Source organism: Zonotrichia leucophrys, chromosome 10 (assembly GCF_028769735.1).
Source record: "Zonotrichia leucophrys gambelii isolate GWCS_2022_RI chromosome 10, RI_Zleu_2.0, whole genome shotgun sequence".
NCBI classification, from domain to species: domain Eukaryota; kingdom Metazoa; phylum Chordata; class Aves; order Passeriformes; family Passerellidae; genus Zonotrichia; species Zonotrichia leucophrys.
Window position 1 is genome coordinate 20,408,288 of NC_088180.1, and position 17,286 is coordinate 20,425,573.

A 17,286-nucleotide genomic window follows, 5' to 3' on the forward strand; every position below is an offset into this window, starting at 1 on the left:
CATACAATCTTTAGTCCCTTGCTTCAAAAGTGTAAAGTTTTTCTCAATGTGTATTCCTTCTTCTATCATTTCATGGCTCAGACAGTTGACTGTGTTGGTCTATAAATCCCACATCCAACCTTCAACACTTTCTCTGGCTTTCTAGCTTTTTCCATGGTCAAGGGCTTTTAAACCTTGCATCAGGTGCAGACCTACCATAAACAACTGTAATGTGTGGAAGGTGCCAAGTCTTATACTTGCTGGCTGTTGTTACTGTGTCTTCCTGAGTGAGCAGAGAGGATTTTTTCCCCCCAAGGACATGTAACTTCAGTGTGAGCTGCAGCTGTGTGCAAATACCAACCCTTTGAGGGGCAGGCTGGTTTCCTGGCAGCATTTGTGTTCAAATTGGGAAACCTGCTACAACACCCTAGTGATGGACTGGAGGCTTCTCTTTTGCCAGTCATTCAAGGGTCTGTTCATTATAGCAAGGCTAGGAAATCTTAGTAACAGGCAAGAGTTCCTGCCAGATCACGCTCTTCAGTGACAGACAAGACCATGCCATACATATTCCCTTTTCACTAGGGTGCAGACATTGACAATACTCCATATAATTGCACGACAAGATATTTTTATTTTGGTTCAGTAGGGTAGTCACTAGTAGCATTCTAAATCGTCTGGAATGAGAATAGCACAGGTGAACATCCCAGGTAAGCATCTCCTTACCATTTTCCTGCCAGCCCTTTCCACTCAAACAGGGCAAGGCTCCTGTCTTGGCAAGTGTAATTTTAGCACATAAACTATTAAATTGTACAGAGAAAGCCCACAGTGTCTCCCTGATCTATGCACATATACTAGACTAGTGCACTAGAGACTTAAAAAATATTTCTTTTTCCCTCCCCCTTCACCTCAATTGAAAATTGCTACTGTTGTTTCATTTATCTGGTGGTGTTTGACTAGAAGACATTGTGTACTGTAAATCAGCTTACTACACAAGTGGAACTTCTGAATACAGCCAAAACTTAGAAGAGGATTAATTCCTCCATACTCAAACTTGAAGTGGAACACAGTCCAGCTGAAGAGTCCAGACATCTAATTCTGGTTTTTCACTTTCTGAAGAGGTTCAGACTGCCTCCCTGGAAGCACCTATAAGTATATGCAGGGCTGCAGAAAGCATATTTTTTTGATTTCTTGAAGAAATAGAATAGCTTTCTGTAATTGCTGGGCAGCCTCAGATAAGAGGCAATTCCTGCCAATTCCCTGTGAAACAGCATTTCATCAGGCAAAAGCCGGCTACAAAGAAAAATCTGAGCGCAAACTCTGCAACTGTCCAAGAGCGCCAGTCTCCAGTGCTTGATGCATCACTAGTCACAGCCTGAAGCAAAGGCCTTCAGTGCTTAAACTCCAAAACTGCAAGAGAAAGGTACAATATTAGCTACATGTTGAAAGTAATTCCCTTTACCAACCCACACCAGCATTTTCTGGCCAATATGAGCTAGCAGCTTGTTCAACTTTCTGCCAAAAGAAACTCAATGGGAAGAAAGCATATGAAACCCAAAAATTACCATATGCTGATTTATTATTGTTATTTTTCTGTCATAGTATTTATCAACACTTAGTGTAAGTCATAATAATTAGAAGCCATCAATAAAAAATGGCTTTGTACTTCAAGTACCTCAGGATAATGCTACAAGCAGCCCTCAAGATATTCCTACCTGCCCAAGGTTCCTCCAGCCTGGGTGTAGTATTTGTTATAATCCAAGCGTAGCAGCAGTTGAGCTAAGTCGGAGTTTATCTGATGATTGCGAACGCTAGAGAGAATCTTGAAGAGCAGTGATGACTGACGACTGAATCCCTACAAATTTGGAAATGTCAATTCTGGGCCTTCTCAGAAGAGAAGGAAAACAAGCATCTCATCTCTGTTTCTGCCTACCCAGTCCTATAACAGCCTGAAGAAGAGAATCACTACAAGAGATGCAATGCTTGTGGTCCAGGATAAGGTAAGCTGTGAGCCACAAGAACTCCTAGATGTTAGTTATACAAAAGGAGGTGTAGAGGTATCAACCTCTGCCTCCTTTCTATTCCAGTATCTGCCCTCATTCTGCCTCTCTGTGCACACAGAATTTCCAACTCAAGTTGATTAGGTAAAATAATTACAAGCACTTACATAGAGGGTCTTGGCTTACACTCACAGTTCTTCTAGAACTTTTAAAGCCAAGAAAACTGCTTAGTTAAAATGTTTGCATGGGAGGAGAACAGATCCACAGAAACAAATTCACCTTCACCAAAATACTGAGTTGTGCAGCTCCCCGTTCATCTAAGGGACCCAGATTCTGACTGACCAGAGAACAAAAGCTATGACAAAGATCCAGAATTTCATTTAAGCAGTGGAAAACCTACATGGAATAAAAAGTACAAGTTAATAGTTGAAACAGAGTTCATACACAGAGAGAAAGCAGAAAAGTTGTAGCATTCATAACAAAGATGTTTCTGATACTGTACTTTTTATTCAGGAAGATATTGATGCAGCATTTTAAAAAAGTTTTCTATGGAAAAAGGATTTAAATGTTATGCTGCATCTCCCCTCTGCCCCTCCCACAACCTTTTGCTGACTTTTCTGGGAAAACAGCAATTAACCATCCAGATAGGCACAGGAGTTGAACACTGGCTTCTCTATCTAACCAGCAGGTCATCACTGCAGCTTTGGGATTAAGAAGGCAGGATAAAGACCAACAAGAGCTGTGGTTCTTTCACTGTTCACTAAACTAGGAATTTCCATTGTATCAGTTATCTGACTGTGTAATTACTATTCTGACATCTTTATTCTATAATAACCTCATAGATGAGCACAGAGACGTTGTGTTTCATTGAAACTAACCTTCTTTGCAGATGTTTTTGTGATGCTGTTTATAAAAATACTTCTAACTTTTTTTTTTTTTTAAATGAAATTAAAAACACCCTAAGTCCACTCAGGAACATCACAACTAATCTTTTCTCTTAAGTAGAAGATGAAATTTTTCCTAGTCTAACCCATATCTGTGAATCCCTCAGGAATACAGTTCCCAGCACTATGCTCATTAGTTCTTCTTTAATAAAATAGCCTGTGATAAAAACATAGTGATAAAATACAAATTATTAAAGTTAACTGAACACTGAAATAAGCTTGACTTAGAATTGCCAGGAATACAGCATTCACACTCACCAACTGTAAAATAGACGATCTTAATTCAATTATCAGTTATAGTTTATACCTGCCTAACTCCTAGAATTGTAGTCTGCAGGAGATTATCACTGATCTGTTTTAAAGATGTGATTTGTCATATCTGTTAAAAAAGGTGTGTTTCTTAGGGCACTTGGAAAATTGGTAGAAAAAGGTGAAAACAAGACCTACTTACAGGTTTTAGAAGGATGAAAGACTGAGCCAACAAATTACTTAGGAAATGATCATGAGCCAATCGTATACTCTCAAAATCTCTTGTGGCATTTATCTGCTGCAGAAGCTGTGAGAACTGAGACTCCAGTACATCGACCTGATGAGTATATGAAGATACCTCATTAGTGGTTTGAGGAACTGGGAGCGCTTCAGACCAGCCAGAAGTTTGGAATAAGAAATTTACTTTCCTTATTGCTACCTTTATGTTATAGGCTGAGGATCCCCTTCTCTTTGGCTGATCAATGAATTATATACAATAGCAGTACATAATGTGGGGTATGCAACAATTTTTGATGCCTAAGTAATATCTAAGTAGAAAGGTATATAGCTTTAACGAAGGAAAGGTATATAGCTAGCATGTAGACAAAGGTATTTGATTGTAGTAATTTCTGAATTTTATACTGGGAGATACTATTCGGAATCTTAGGGCAAAGGCTGCAGTACAAAAGCTCAGCCACATTACTGTGGAGAATTTAGAAATCCAGGCTCCCTCTCAGTTCTTTAAAAACCAAACAAAAAAGCCCAAAACTTCACTCAAAGTAGAGTTTACTTAGAGGCTAGAGAAGGAACCAGGATGGTATCTTAATGATGATCCTTCAGAGATGAGTGGTTTCTCACAAACATTTAGTAGCATTAGAGAGCTACTAAAGAACTCCTCCATTTCACTGATTCACAAGTCCAAAGACTTCGTAATTGGAGCAGTAGTCTGGAGGAATCTCTAGACTTGCAAAGGAAATCCTGATTTCCTTAAGGTACAAGGAATCAGAAACTCGAGATAGGTCTTCAGTGCTCCCTCCATGCATTTCTCCCAGTTTCTGATTAACTGATACAATTTATCTTTCTCTGTTATACTGACCTGCAGATAATACTGAAGATTGTCCACAAGGAAAGCCATGTGATCCCTCAGACGCCACTTGATGGCATCTGTTCTATTAGATTTTAGGTGTTTACGTTGCATCTGGAGAGCCCAGCAGTGCTGCAGCTCAGCCTGAACTCGTCGCACACTCAGCAGGTATTTGAACACAACGTTGTACCTACAACCAAAAGTACAAAGTTGTTTAAGACTAAAATCTTCCTCTGTTACTGGAAAATGGAGTTACTGGAGTACTGGAGTTCAGTGCTACTGGAGTTATTGGAGAATGTAACAATGCAAGACTGGAAAAAGAAACAGGCGGTGACTGCCAATAGTTAGGGCCAGTCAGGTCATGGCCCATGTGCCCCATGGCACATCTTGCAGAGCAAGATTTCTGCTTGTACTGATTAGTGACCTAAAAAATATGAAGTTAGTTTCAGTGTAAGGAGGGGAGCTGTCAATGAAAACACTGTCAAAGTAGTGCTGTTTGTAAATCAATGCAGATCTGTCAGCATCTTGCAGGTCTTACTGTCATTACAAGTACTTTCAATACGAGTAAATGGAATGAACCATTTTAAGGTTCAGGGAGCAATTGCTCTGTCTTTCTCTCCATAGAGAATAAAATCCCCCAACACACTAGTGAATGCCTCACATCAGGGAACATACAGATGAATATAAAAAGACCACACCTAGTACTTACTTCTCGAGAACAGCAGGAGTAAAAAGAATGTGCAGTGGCCACTGAACTTTGTAAGAAAGGCCCAGAGCTGCCCATCCAGATGTGGGGGCTTCACGTGGAGATAATTCCCGAGAAGGCCCTTCACGAGTCTGGGAAGTATCTAAAAACAAATAAGGTGCTGAATTATGTCATCTTCTCAGTCAGTGCAACCATGGCAAGGAAAAGAGGAAGAAAAGAATTAAGAGGAGCCAAAGTAGTCTAGGCCAACACATAGGGCAGTAAAGGGTAAAAATTAGCATTTCTTTAACTTGAGAGAAGGGTAAGTAATCAATTTAAGAACAAGGTCACCATCTCTCCTCTTAATTTACATCTAAAAATGCAAGTAGATACCTTTATGTTCCTTTCCATGATACTCAATGGTTAAGTGAAGAAGAGGAAGAAGGTTGTCATCATCTAACAGTACCTTATGAGCAGACAGCTGAAATGCAATGTTGACATCTGACAACAAGAGAAGATGTATCAGCACAAGATGATGCAGCTAGTGCTAATTTTGCACCCATTAATTATTTACTCTTGGTCCTAAAAGACAAAATTGATGCACTATTGACACTCTTTTCTTTTAATTACAGTTTCAAATACCTGCCATTAGAAGGTTTCTGAGAGATTGTTTTCACTCACTTTCTGGGACATTCTCATTCACAAGTGCTGTAGTTTCAAAACTAGAGAGTTAAGACAGAACTCTTCTGTACTGGACATGGCTTACCACTTTCCTGTTATACCACAATGAGGCCAGTTGGTTAGCAAATAAGCAACACTCACCATGTTCCGTTACAGCCGTAGGTGGTGTCTTTAACATGTGCTGTGCGGTGTCTATGAAAGCCTGAAACAGCTCACCTCTTCCCAAAAGGTAAAAGTCTTTTATAATCTGTGGAGATAAGTTTGTTGTACCTAACATACTAAAAACTGAGCAGAAATTTTAAGCATCCTAGCTGATTGCACCCATTTTTATTATTTGGACAAGTGCTGTTTCTAAACACAGCTCTGAATTTCATTCACTGACCAAAAAGTCTACGCTGCGTTTGTTTGCTTCAAGATGCAAAGTACACATCCCTCTAACTCTGTCTTTGAGCATACAGTGATAGAACCTGGCCAATCTTGAGACTGGAAAGTGAAAACAGCTTTACCTAAATGAAGAAAGCCCAGAGTGTAAGGCAGCAAAGTATTTAATAGAAAGAAACAAAGAAGAGAAGAAACAGCTGCTTTAGCAAAAATAAAGTAGCAGTTGCATTACCTTCAGTTGTCCTAGTAGATCCGATTCCTCCACCATCAGTTTCCAAAGATGCTAGTGAAAATACAAAAATCAAATGAAACAACAGAAATCTCCCCTCAGAATTATCTTGGCCATTCAGAGAGAAGAGTAGCTGCTGTCTTAAAACACTTGCGATGCATACAAAAAGAGCACCTATACAAAATACTATATAAACTACAACAGAACACAGTCAGAGTCCTGTGTAGCAGTTCATGCTACCAGTTAAAATTCTTGATATATATTGGCAAAAACTCTGCCTAAGAAACCTGAAGACCTGTGGCAAAAGAATGCAAATTTCTATGAAACCAGTTCTACTCCAGCTTTGTTCTTGATTCTCTAACCTCCCCCTTTTCTTAGGTTCTCCTCCCTGCCCCAAGTGAAAAAAAGATTAAAAACTGCCAAAGCATGTGCCCAGCAAGATGCCCTCTATTATGCTGAAAGCAAATGAAAAGTTCTGAAATAATTTCAAGTGAAATAAAAAAAAACCACCATTAACTCCCTTCTTTCCCTCATGAAAGAGCATAGTATTTGTTAATGACCTTTTGTGACTAGAAGTTCTGAGACCAGTTAGAACAGCTGCACCACTGAAATGTTTGTTCAGTCACTGGCACTGACGAGCCCTCTTCTTCCAAGTCCTTAACAAAAGAGCTTCTCAGCCTGCATAGTAGTTACCCTTCCTAGGATGCTCACCTCAGCAACGGTGCTCCGTATCCAGTCAACCACTGATTCAAAGTCTACCAAACTAAAAAGCGGTTGCTGCTTGAGTCGATGTAGCTCTGCTGCAAAAGTGTCCTCCTGGTTTTTTAGGATGGAGCCTGTGCAGCAATGAGAAGAATTTCAGAGAGTAAAAATGGATGCCATTTGGAGATGTGCAGACAGAACAGAGGAACAGAAAGGCTCTCCAGGCAGCACTGTTTCAGGTCTGGCAAGGAACGTGAAGAGGAGGCTTTAAAGTACAAGAACAAAGGTATAACATTACTATTGCATGTACAGTTGCAGTATATTTACTTGCCTCGGCAGTGCTGTGGTATCAGTAAAACCCCCAAATATTTTCTACATAAATGGTTGCTGCTAAAAGCCCTTTTTCGAGGACTGAGCTAGATCTTCAAACCCACAAACTTTTCTGCAACATTACCCAGCTGGTTTGGGTCTTCCCTTACCCCTGCCTCTTTCAAATCTATCCTACTGCCTGAACTTGGGGACTTTGTGTTTTTTTAACCAACTGAGCTAGAAGACAAATTTCCCGCCCCCCCCGCTTCTGCTACTGCAAGAAAACAGTCCACCTGAATTGGTCCTTTGTTCTCTGTAATGTCACTCAAGTAATTGAAGTACTTTTGCATAGGTATGCTCAAGGTAGTGCCACCACAGCAGTCCTCCCCCACTGGCGTAGAAATATATTTCACAAACCACCTTCAATGTAAACTTTTCAAGCTCTCAAAGTGAACTATCACCTAGAAATTTCTCTCCCTTGCTGTCTTTAAGGCTCCATATAATTTGTCTTTTATAGCAACTTTGGGACTACCTTGCAAGTGAATCTCTCATGTTTGTGGATGCAAGTTAATCCCATGACACCATTCTGCAATATATACAGAGCAAGATGTGCCTTTGTGTCATTTTGCAGTCTTTAGGGAGAGGGATGCAAACTGAAAAGAAATCAAGGCCTTTGCAATTGCCTTACGCAGAGCAAATCACATAGTAACTTGCTGCTGGAAACCTAGAGACTATGTTTGGAAAGTGTTAATCTACTCATCCTGTTTTTACACCTCTCCCTTGGAATCAATCAGAAGCAGAACACTGGGACTACTGCTCTGTCCCGGCACAACTATCCATACAGTCTGAAGAATAATGGCCAATAGTCAGTGACTGTTGAGGAATTAATTAATGTGGCATTTTGGAAACTACATGTCAGTTACTCATAACTGAGCAAAGGTTGCAAGAAAGATGTTCCTTACCTTTTCTGGTCAGGTTAACATTCTGATTCTCAAACATCTGAACAGATTCTCCCACAAAGAGGATCTTCTCAGCAACCCGTACAGGAATGTATGAAGGCAGCATTTCTACTCTCAAAGAAAACTGCTTTAGAGATGGAGCTAACATGTTCTCCTCCTCAATCAAGCGCTGCCAGAGACACCAGGGAAAACAAAAATCAAGTGCAAAACAGTGTCAGGAAACCAGACAGAAAAGGTGTATAAAGGGGAATGTGTGTGAAGGGGGCATTTAAGAGCTTTGGAAGTAAGCAGAAAGGTAGCAGAACTGATTTGTATCATTTAACTAAGCCAGTAATCTTCCTTATACTTCTGGTATGCTAGCAGATCTCCCTGGAGATATTGGTTCCATCAGAGTGCAGCAGAAGGGGGAAAAAAAAAGTTAAAACTCTGTGGAACTGCAACAAATTGGCTGTATTGAAGGGTTATGATACATAAGAAAAAGGAGTGTTATTGCAAACGCATAACATCAGTCCTTTGCTGCCATAAAAATGTTAACTGGCATTACCAAAAATAATCCTCCCCTACACCCATTCCTATGTTTCAACACTGTTAGAACACTTGTGATACAGGCCAAATATAAACACTTCCACTAGTAAGCAAATAGGATAAAGATCCAAAGGATTACTAGCAAAGATAAGGCAATTTTCTCAGTTCCTGTGAAAGTTGTCTTAGAACAATACAGTAAGTTATTAATTTTTTTTCTGAATGTTAATAAGAAACTCCAGGTATGGAGGCAGGATCTTCCTTCATGAATGCAATATTAATAATCTCATCTGGCTTTCTTGTTACTGCAGAATTAGTTTCAGTGCTCCGTAATCCAGAAAAAAATCACCCACGGTTTTGAGAATGTTTGCCATCTACAAAATTCTTTATTTCAATAGGAAAATTCAGTAATAATTTGTATATTGATGTTAACAGGTTGGCAATTCTTAAGATTCTAGCAACACTTTTAGATGAGGCAGTACCCAAGTATTTCATTGATCTATTCCACTAAAACTCAGAGTTCCTATTTTACTCTTTGAAAAATTGCCAATGCTGTTAGTCGATAATACTGAAGAAAGAAGTTGCTTAGTCTGCAATTTCCACCATGAACCTAGAAGACTGAACAATTTTCACTTTCTTTATCCAATATAGTGAAGTAACAGATTTTTCCACTAACTGCCTTTTAAAGTTTTTCCCTGTTTTTCTCTGGGTGTAGTCCATTTTCAGCAGAGACTGTTGGCACAGGGCACCTAATTAGTATGTAACACAGTTTCTGTGTAGTTACAGCAAAGCTGCATGTACCACACTAACTCCATAAGTGCCCATGAAATGTTTTCTCACCATAGGGTAGATTTACCCTCACTAGAGGGTAAATTTTGAGTTGAACTTGCTCCACACTTGCTCCACACTATCCTCTATTCAGACACTATTCAAATGCTCAGTGTGGAAGACTACTCCATTGAGAAAGGTGCTTTGCAAAAGGGCACTCTAATTGTATAGCATCTACAGGAAGTGTTACCACATTTCACCAGTTGCCGGCAGGTTGCTCCCTTGCTTAGCAGTCCCTTGACTCTCACATAACACATTTTTTACCAGTAATGTCAGCAGCATTAACCTGTTATGTAACATTTGCACAGCTAATGGTTGTACAAGAAAGGCACCTGACCCAGGTGCCCATAGAAAGTGTGCAAATCAAATCAACAGCCATGTTCCCCACACCCTGTTTCTTGAATTGTTCACACTATCACCATTGCCTATGCTAAACAGATCACAGTGTTGACCATAAGGAATGAGGAACCAGTCAGTCAAGAGCAGTGGGCATGCAGCAGTTCCCACTACTTGACATCAGCGTCTATTCCATCCATAGGGCTTTCTGCCGTGGAGTTATCCAGCTGTGCCAAACAATAGGTCTCTGCCCCTTAGGCCTAGCAGCAACCTATTACAGTATTATTTCACTTTACCATCCTAGAAGGTTTCATTATAGTCTAGCATAGCTCGCACCAAAGTAGAATACAATACACATCTTTAGTTCACTAAGAACCAAAGATGCCAAGTTATGACTCATAGATCTTACCAGGTCCTGCAGTTCTCGTAGCTGTTTTCCTGTAAGACCCCCAATTCCTAAGTCATCGTCATCTTCTTCAGGTTGGCTAGGGACATTTCCAGAAGAGGGGCCTTGTTTGATAAAGAACTCTTCATGTTGGTCTAGTAGCAATCCATGCAGCATCCAGGCAGAGAGCTGCTTGTACATGACTCCATGACACACAGCCAGAATCCTGAGGTCATGTGAAACAGTCAGTCAGGCTTTTGCACACAATAATGAAAACCTCATTGTAAGTTGTTCCAGAAAGTCCAGTTGGTCAGCCAAGGAGTATGGAAAGTACTAAATGCCTAATGTGGTATTTTATATATATATATATTTTTTTTTTTAAACAAGGGTGGACAAAACTAGAAGGTGCAAAACTAAGCTAACATATCCTGTGAATATGTGGCTTCTCCATGGAAATCTGCTAGTATACCAGAGGTATAAGTCTGCAGTGGTTGCTGTTTCTACTCAAAGGACATTTTAAGTGGTTTGACTTTCTCCATAAGGACATACAAATATCAGAACATTCACAGAGTCACATTTATAATTTTGAAGGATCAAAGATCAGAGATCAGTGATATGCACAAAAAAGAAGAAAAACCTGGGTCTGAAGTTTCCTAAGCCCTTAGCCTTAATTCTCACCAGAAGCCTGCTTTAGATAAATAATGAGGATGGTGACAGTTTTCTCCTGCATGCTATTTCTACTTTTATACCAAGGCTGTTTTGCATGTACTGTTTCAACAAGTAAGAAACACTTTGACACTAACTCCAGAAGAATGAAGTAATAGTTTTACTGGATCTACATACTTTTCAAGAGCACTGCGAACAGGAGGCAACCCCCCACAGCTATGTTTGTGGACTGTCTCCAATATCTGGCACCCATGAATCTGGAGAAAGAAAAGGTTACACTAGGTCTGTTATTTGGATAGGTATTGACCTTTTTATACATTTAAGCAATACACTTTCAGCTAACAAAAAAATGCCTTCACAGTCTTGCAGAAAGAAAGGTGTAACATGCTGCATGTAGTGATGAAAAAGGTCTTCTATGTGTGGCTTTACACTCAAGTTTCTCTCAATACTTTCCCTTAAAAAAATGTAAGCATCTCTGGATTCTTAAAACATTAGCCTCTGTCTTTTTTATTTCAGGCAACAGCCAGAAAAAACAGTCTCAGAAGAGAAAAATTCCAACCTACTGAGCATACTGTCCTATAAAATTCAGCACATCAAAGACTATGGGATAAGGGAAAAATTCAAATACAGTGTAAATGAATTTGTAAAATAGTCTCAATAGTTACAGTGGAACTAGTAACAGGGCATCCTTACTGGAACTACATTATTTTCTAGTATTAGAAGTCTGGAATAGGGGCAGAAATTACTTTGTCAGTTAAAGAGAAAATCTGTTAAGAGAAACTAGCTGCAATTTTACTTTACCTTCTGAGTTTTGATCTGTTCCACCATGACCATTACAGAGGGGAAGAGTAACTGAAACTGCAGAACAAGAAATGAAATATTGCTTTAGGTTGTTATGTAAGGAAGAGAGAAAAAAACCTGTACTTGAGTAACTGTGGACAGCAGCTGAACACAATAATTTAATAAAACTATTATCTGTGTTTCCTCACAAATTAGAAACATGACATGCAACTCTCCAGGAAGTATGTCTTCCCTTCACTGGGCCAAGATGCACAAAGTTACTATATTCCAGCAGTAGTTCAGGCTAAACACAGTCAGTGAGCAATGTGTGAGGGTCAAGGTAGAGGATCTTAGCTTTGTGTTGAAGTGCAGGTGATCCTCTGAGCATGGTTAAGGAACTACAGATGTAGAGGCATTAGACAGAAATGGCATGACATGATGGAATAAGCCTCGTTTATCCACCCACTTTCTTATTAGATAGACTCAATGAGGGATAAGAGCAAGCAAAGAACACTACCTCTTTAATAACATGACATACCTGGTCCAAGGAGTAATTAACATGTGAGATGGAAAGATGTGGGTCAGCCAGAAACTATAAAGATAAAGCAATTAAAGAAGATTAATTATCACAACCACTGGATGGTGACACTACCCAAGGTATGACAGTTACTAGTCTAGTAGAGATTAATCAAAACCTCTAAAACTGAAAACAGAAACCACAATAGTCTGAGACAGCAGACAAAGATGAAGCCTTTACTGAACTGAAGGAAGAGGGGACAATACTTAATAGGATGAAAAGTAATTTACAATGGCATCTCACAGGAATAATTCTCAGAGGAGGGCATCCCTAACGTGGAAAGGAAAATACCTTGTTTAATTTTAGAAACTACTACTCATATATTAATTGCAGAAATGACAAGTTTCCACAATCTGTCAGCAGCACTACAGCCTCTTGTTCTGTATCTCTCTCCTTTACCTCTTGTTCTAGATCAAGTAGTGCCTGTCGATAAGGCTGCAGCACTGAATCAAGACCTGTACAGAAGGCTCTCAAATAAATGCCATGCAATCCACTCTGGTTTTGCTGAGATGGATGGTGATCCTGAAACCAAACAATAAAATCTGCATCAGCATCCTCACACAACTCTGAAGCGTAACGTAGTATCTGTGCAGTATCACAGCAGTAGTCAGTGCTCAGAACATCTTGAAATGCTTAGCTCACCACAAAGTGATCAGAAAAACAAATAGAACCTCATCACAATTAGAGTTACTTGAGCAGACTTATATTTAGCTCTTTTGTGGACATATGAAAGTGCTGGGAGCCACTGATACCAGTGCTTCTTTTCACTTAGGTATGCCTCTTGGATCTCAAGGGTCTTCGAAAATCATGAGGAGGTAGTCATGAGCATTCTGCTCAATTGACAAACACTGGCCAGTCTGCTGTGGTCAGAAATTATTACAAGACGTCCCCAAGAATAAGATTTTACATTTGATTCATTCTTCATTGCTCTCTACCCTCCCTTACAAGCATCGCAGAGAGCTTTCTGGAGCTCTGCTCGGTGCGAGCGCGCGTATGGGCCACGGGCCACTCCTGTGTCCTGGGCAGCTTGGTCTTACTAGCACCTGCCGCGCTCTTCCCGGGAAATACCTCGGCCCGGCGCCCCCACCTGCTGCTGTACGTGTCCCGTGTACTGCTCCACGAATTCGGCGAAGCGGATGTAGTCGGTGCCGAGGCGGCAGAGCCGGTTGAGGACGCTGGTCTCGCTGGGATGCAGAAACGGCAGCTCTTGAGACACCTGGAAGGGGAAACAGCGGTGACGGACGGACGGGCCGCGCAGGGTGGGGGGCAGGGACCAGGCGGGTCGGGAGCCGGGGTGGGCTTTGCCCAGGGCCATGCCACACCTGGAGGCCGCCGCGCTTGCTCCAGGTGAAGGCCGCCCCTGGGTACCCGCTCAGGGCCAGCAGCAGCTCGTGGATCATCCTGCCGCGCGGAGCCGCGCGGGCTGCCGGGAGCAGCGCGGGGGCCGCCGGGAACGGCGGGCGGAGGGCGCCGAGGAGACGGGGAGGGCGGAACGGCGGAGCGCGGCGCGTGGGGCGCCGTGAGCGGTGCCGTGAGGGGCGCCGTGAGCCCGTGAGCAAGGGCGCCGCGAGGAGGGGGTGCCGTAAGCGTGCCGCCGTGAGCGGTGCCGAGAGGGGTGCCCAGAGGAGGGGGCGCCGTGAGGAGGGGGCGCCGTGAGCGGTGTCTCCGTAAGCGGTATCGCCGTGAGCGGTGTCGCCGTAAGCGGTGTCGCCGTGAGCGGTGTCGCCGTAAGCGGTGTCGCGCGGGGGGTGCCGTGGCGCCGCTCACTCCCGACCGCTCCAGAGGCGCGTTGGCTTTGGCTCGCGGCAGGAGGACGGTGCAGTAACGTGAGTGGCTGTGATGGCAAGTGCCTGTTCGAGAGGTCCCAATTCAGGACAACAGCAAACTCGCAGCCTTCTATGTAGGCTTGGTTTCGGTATGCCTCAGTAGGTTTCTTTATCGGTTTCGCAGGTTATCTGTCAGTGTTTTATCAATGCCAGTTTTACCTTTCTCTCTTTATTATATCTTGCTTTCCTTCACTTCCTGTCGTATGCCAGGTAGTCTTCAAAACTTCAAAACGGTCTAGTTTGAAAACTATGAAGTTATTAAATAAAGTATTTTTTAGCAGCCTCTTTTTCATTTCCCCCCCAATTTTTGACAGTGTTTTTCGCTATGTGCATTTTTACTCTTCTTCATTTAGAAGAAATGATTGCTTAGCTTAAGGGTCATCTAATTTCTGTTCGGTTCAGCTTGCCACAATAAGGTCTGAAATGTAGCAAGAATATGGGCACGTACTATCTTTAGCTGTACAGCTTTATGTGTAAATTGGGAGCCCCAACATTATTGTTTATCATGTATGAGTATAATAAAACTATCGTCTTTCTGTTGACAAACCTTCTAGCGTCATAATAAAGACTGGGGGGTTGGGCTAGAAATTTGTTATGCATCCTTGACATAAATATCACAGTAAACATTTCGTCCGGAAACCCCTGCAAAAGAACAGATAACACTAGTTTATTTAAAGGATTTTGGTTTCCTTAGGGAAGCCTAGTGATTAGTCATTAAGACCAAAAACTTAAAAGATTTTTTTACATAATTGGTTGCTCAGATTTTGAAATGAGAGAAAAATAGGTATCTCTATAATACTTGCAGAGCCATCTGACTAGTGCTCATTCAATATTAAGGGAAAAAAAAAAAACAAGGAACAGGAAAGGCAATAAATTAGACATAAATACACAGCTCCTAATAAAAACATCTTGCAGAGTCAATAACAAACACCAGAAATCTTAAATCAGGGGAGCTGTTAGAGGTACCGTTGACTACAACCTTGAAGAGGTTCAGAAAGGTTCTTTCATGATATGTAATAATTGTGTTTTATTTTTCTTATCAGAATAAGATGTTTTTGAGAGAGGATTGTGGCACTGTGCAAAAAATGTTACGAGATTTTTAGGGGGAACAAAATAAATTCTGCATTCCACAGTCTACATATAAACATTATTTTGAATGTTTTCTCATTGCATAACTTCCAAGTGGCCACATGTGAAGTAATGCAAATGTTAATAAATAGAACCCTAACTGTATTATGAAACTTTTTGTTTTGTAATTTATGTCTGGCATTCCCCAATGTAGTTATTTCTGTAACCATTGAATTATGTCTTTCTTTAATCAATTAGGTTCTCTAAGATTGTTGAGTCCAACCAATGATAGAACACCACCTCATCAACTAGACTGAGGCACTAAGTGCCATGTCCAATCTTTCTTCTAACACTTCCAGGGATGATGTCTCTACCATGTTCCTTGGCAGCCCATTCCAATTTCCCTTCCTGTGAAGAAATTCTTCATAATGTCCAACCTAAACCTGCCCTGGCACAGCTTTAGACTATGTCTTCTTGTCCTATTGCTTGTTGCCTAAGTATATATAGTAAGTAAATGTACTTTTTGATGGGCTCATGGAATCATTGAGTTTGGAAGTGACACCTCTAGAAGTCTCTAGTCCCACCTTGTTTCCTCAATACCAGGTGAACTCAAGTGGGTTTGTCCAGGACTATGCCTAGTTAGGCTTCAACTGTCTCCAGGGGCAGAGACTCCACAACTCCAGGTAACTTGTTCCAGTGTTGGATCACCTTCAGAATACAAACATTTTTTATTTTGTTGAAATGGGACTTTTTATATTTTTCAGTCCATTGCCCACTGATTCTTGGCATGTTCTCTTGTGCTCTCCTCATATGTCAGATGCTCCAAACCCTTAATCAATTTGACTGTACTTGTTCTATTATGTCCATGTCTTCCTTGTACTGGGGAGGCTGAAACTGAATCCACAGCCAGAAGGATGTCTCTTACCTGCTGGTGATGCTTTTCCTAACAGAGGCTATTGGTCTTCTAAATTACTTAATATGGGCTTAGGTAGTAAATGTATGTCCTGGCACTGAAATTCATGGAACTAATTAAAATGGATACATGGTGGCTGGCATTGTCAGTGCTCTGACCCTTGAACAAGAAATAGGCAAAGCAACAGTAATATGTACTGAGGGGAAGGAAATTTTCAGGGCATGATTCTCCTATGGCAGTGCTTCTGGATATTGCTATTGTTTTTGGGCACCCTGCTTCCACTTGTGGCTGACATTTCAGGTGAGTTACCACGGTTTGGTCAGTAGAGATGCTTAGATGGAAAGGCATGGCTGCTTCTAGCAAGGCCAGGTTTTGCTACTGTGAAGGGCAATGCAGCTGGGGAACCTGGCAGGACAAGAGGGCTTAGGCAAAGCAGCATGTGGGAGGCAGCCGGGCCGTGGGGGCTGAGCTGATGAGGCTGCACCGCACGCAGTGGGGCTCACATGGGCTGGGCGCACATGGCTGGGCTGGGAGGGCTGAGAGGGTAAGACGTGGGTCATGACCAGGTTGACCTGGGTTGTGCCGCATATGCCGGCGGAGTTTGAGAGCTTAGCTGGGTGTTAGGAATGAGGCTAACAGGAAGATTCAGGGCCAGGGCGCTGGCCCTGTGAGAGGGAGGGACAAGGCGCCCGAGCCGGGTCCGTCAGGTTTACGGGATGGGCCGAGCTAGACTGGGGGCTGGGTCCGGCCGGAGGGGAACTGCGCAACTCGTCGTTTCGCTCCAGCGGCGGCCGAAGGTGGCGGGGGCGTCTAGGGTGCGGCCGGGGCGGGGAGAGGGAGAGAGAGCGCGGAGGGGCGACTCCTCCTCCGCCACACCCGGTGCACAGGAAGAGGAACAGCCGCGCCCTGCTCCCGCTAGCCTCGGCCCAGCGCAGCGCCATGGCGGCGGAGGACGTGGACGGGCTGGCCGTGTCTCGGCCCCACTATGGCTGTGAGTACCGGGACCCCAGGGGTCTGGGAATCCGCGTGACCGCCAAGCGACGCCCCGCCCGAGCTGTCCGTGCCTTCCAGCGTCCAGCGCTGGGAGGGGAGGCTTGGTCACCGCAGGCATGGGGGCAGCCGCGGGGTCCGGGCTCCGGGACTGCCCCGCGGGCGCGGTGCGCCCCGCCGGCTCTCCTCGCGGGCC

General features: G+C 42.6%; 2 protein-coding genes across 2 annotated transcripts in view; one reads left to right on the forward strand and one right to left on the reverse strand.

The window, feature by feature from the left end:
- Nucleotides 1-590: 590 nt before the first annotated feature.
- On the reverse strand, nt 591-13,724 carry TUBGCP4 (tubulin gamma complex component 4). The gene is made up of 18 exons (XM_064722239.1): nt 13,616-13,724; nt 13,381-13,509; nt 12,693-12,815; nt 12,255-12,308; nt 11,738-11,794; nt 11,114-11,193; nt 10,295-10,496; nt 8,203-8,368; nt 6,941-7,065; nt 6,233-6,283; nt 5,761-5,866; nt 5,332-5,439; nt 4,963-5,101; nt 4,266-4,443; nt 3,372-3,506; nt 2,256-2,372; nt 1,692-1,831; nt 591-1,386 (listed from the first exon to the last, which is right to left on the reverse strand). The coding sequence occupies exons 1-18, from the start codon at nt 13,691-13,693 to the stop codon at nt 1,374-1,376; spliced, it is 2,001 nt and encodes a 666-aa protein (XP_064578309.1). The 5' UTR covers nt 13,694-13,724; the 3' UTR covers nt 591-1,373.
- A 3,155-nt stretch (nt 13,725-16,879) lies between these two features.
- IQGAP1 (IQ motif containing GTPase activating protein 1) overlaps nt 16,880-17,286 on the forward strand; it is a 53,018-nt gene continuing 52,611 nt past the window's right edge. The window contains exon 1 of the mRNA XM_064721918.1: nt 16,880-17,091. Within this exon, the coding sequence (XP_064577988.1) occupies nt 17,040-17,091 (52 nt within the window). The 5' untranslated portion in view covers nt 16,880-17,039. The remainder of the gene's footprint in view (nt 17,092-17,286) is intronic.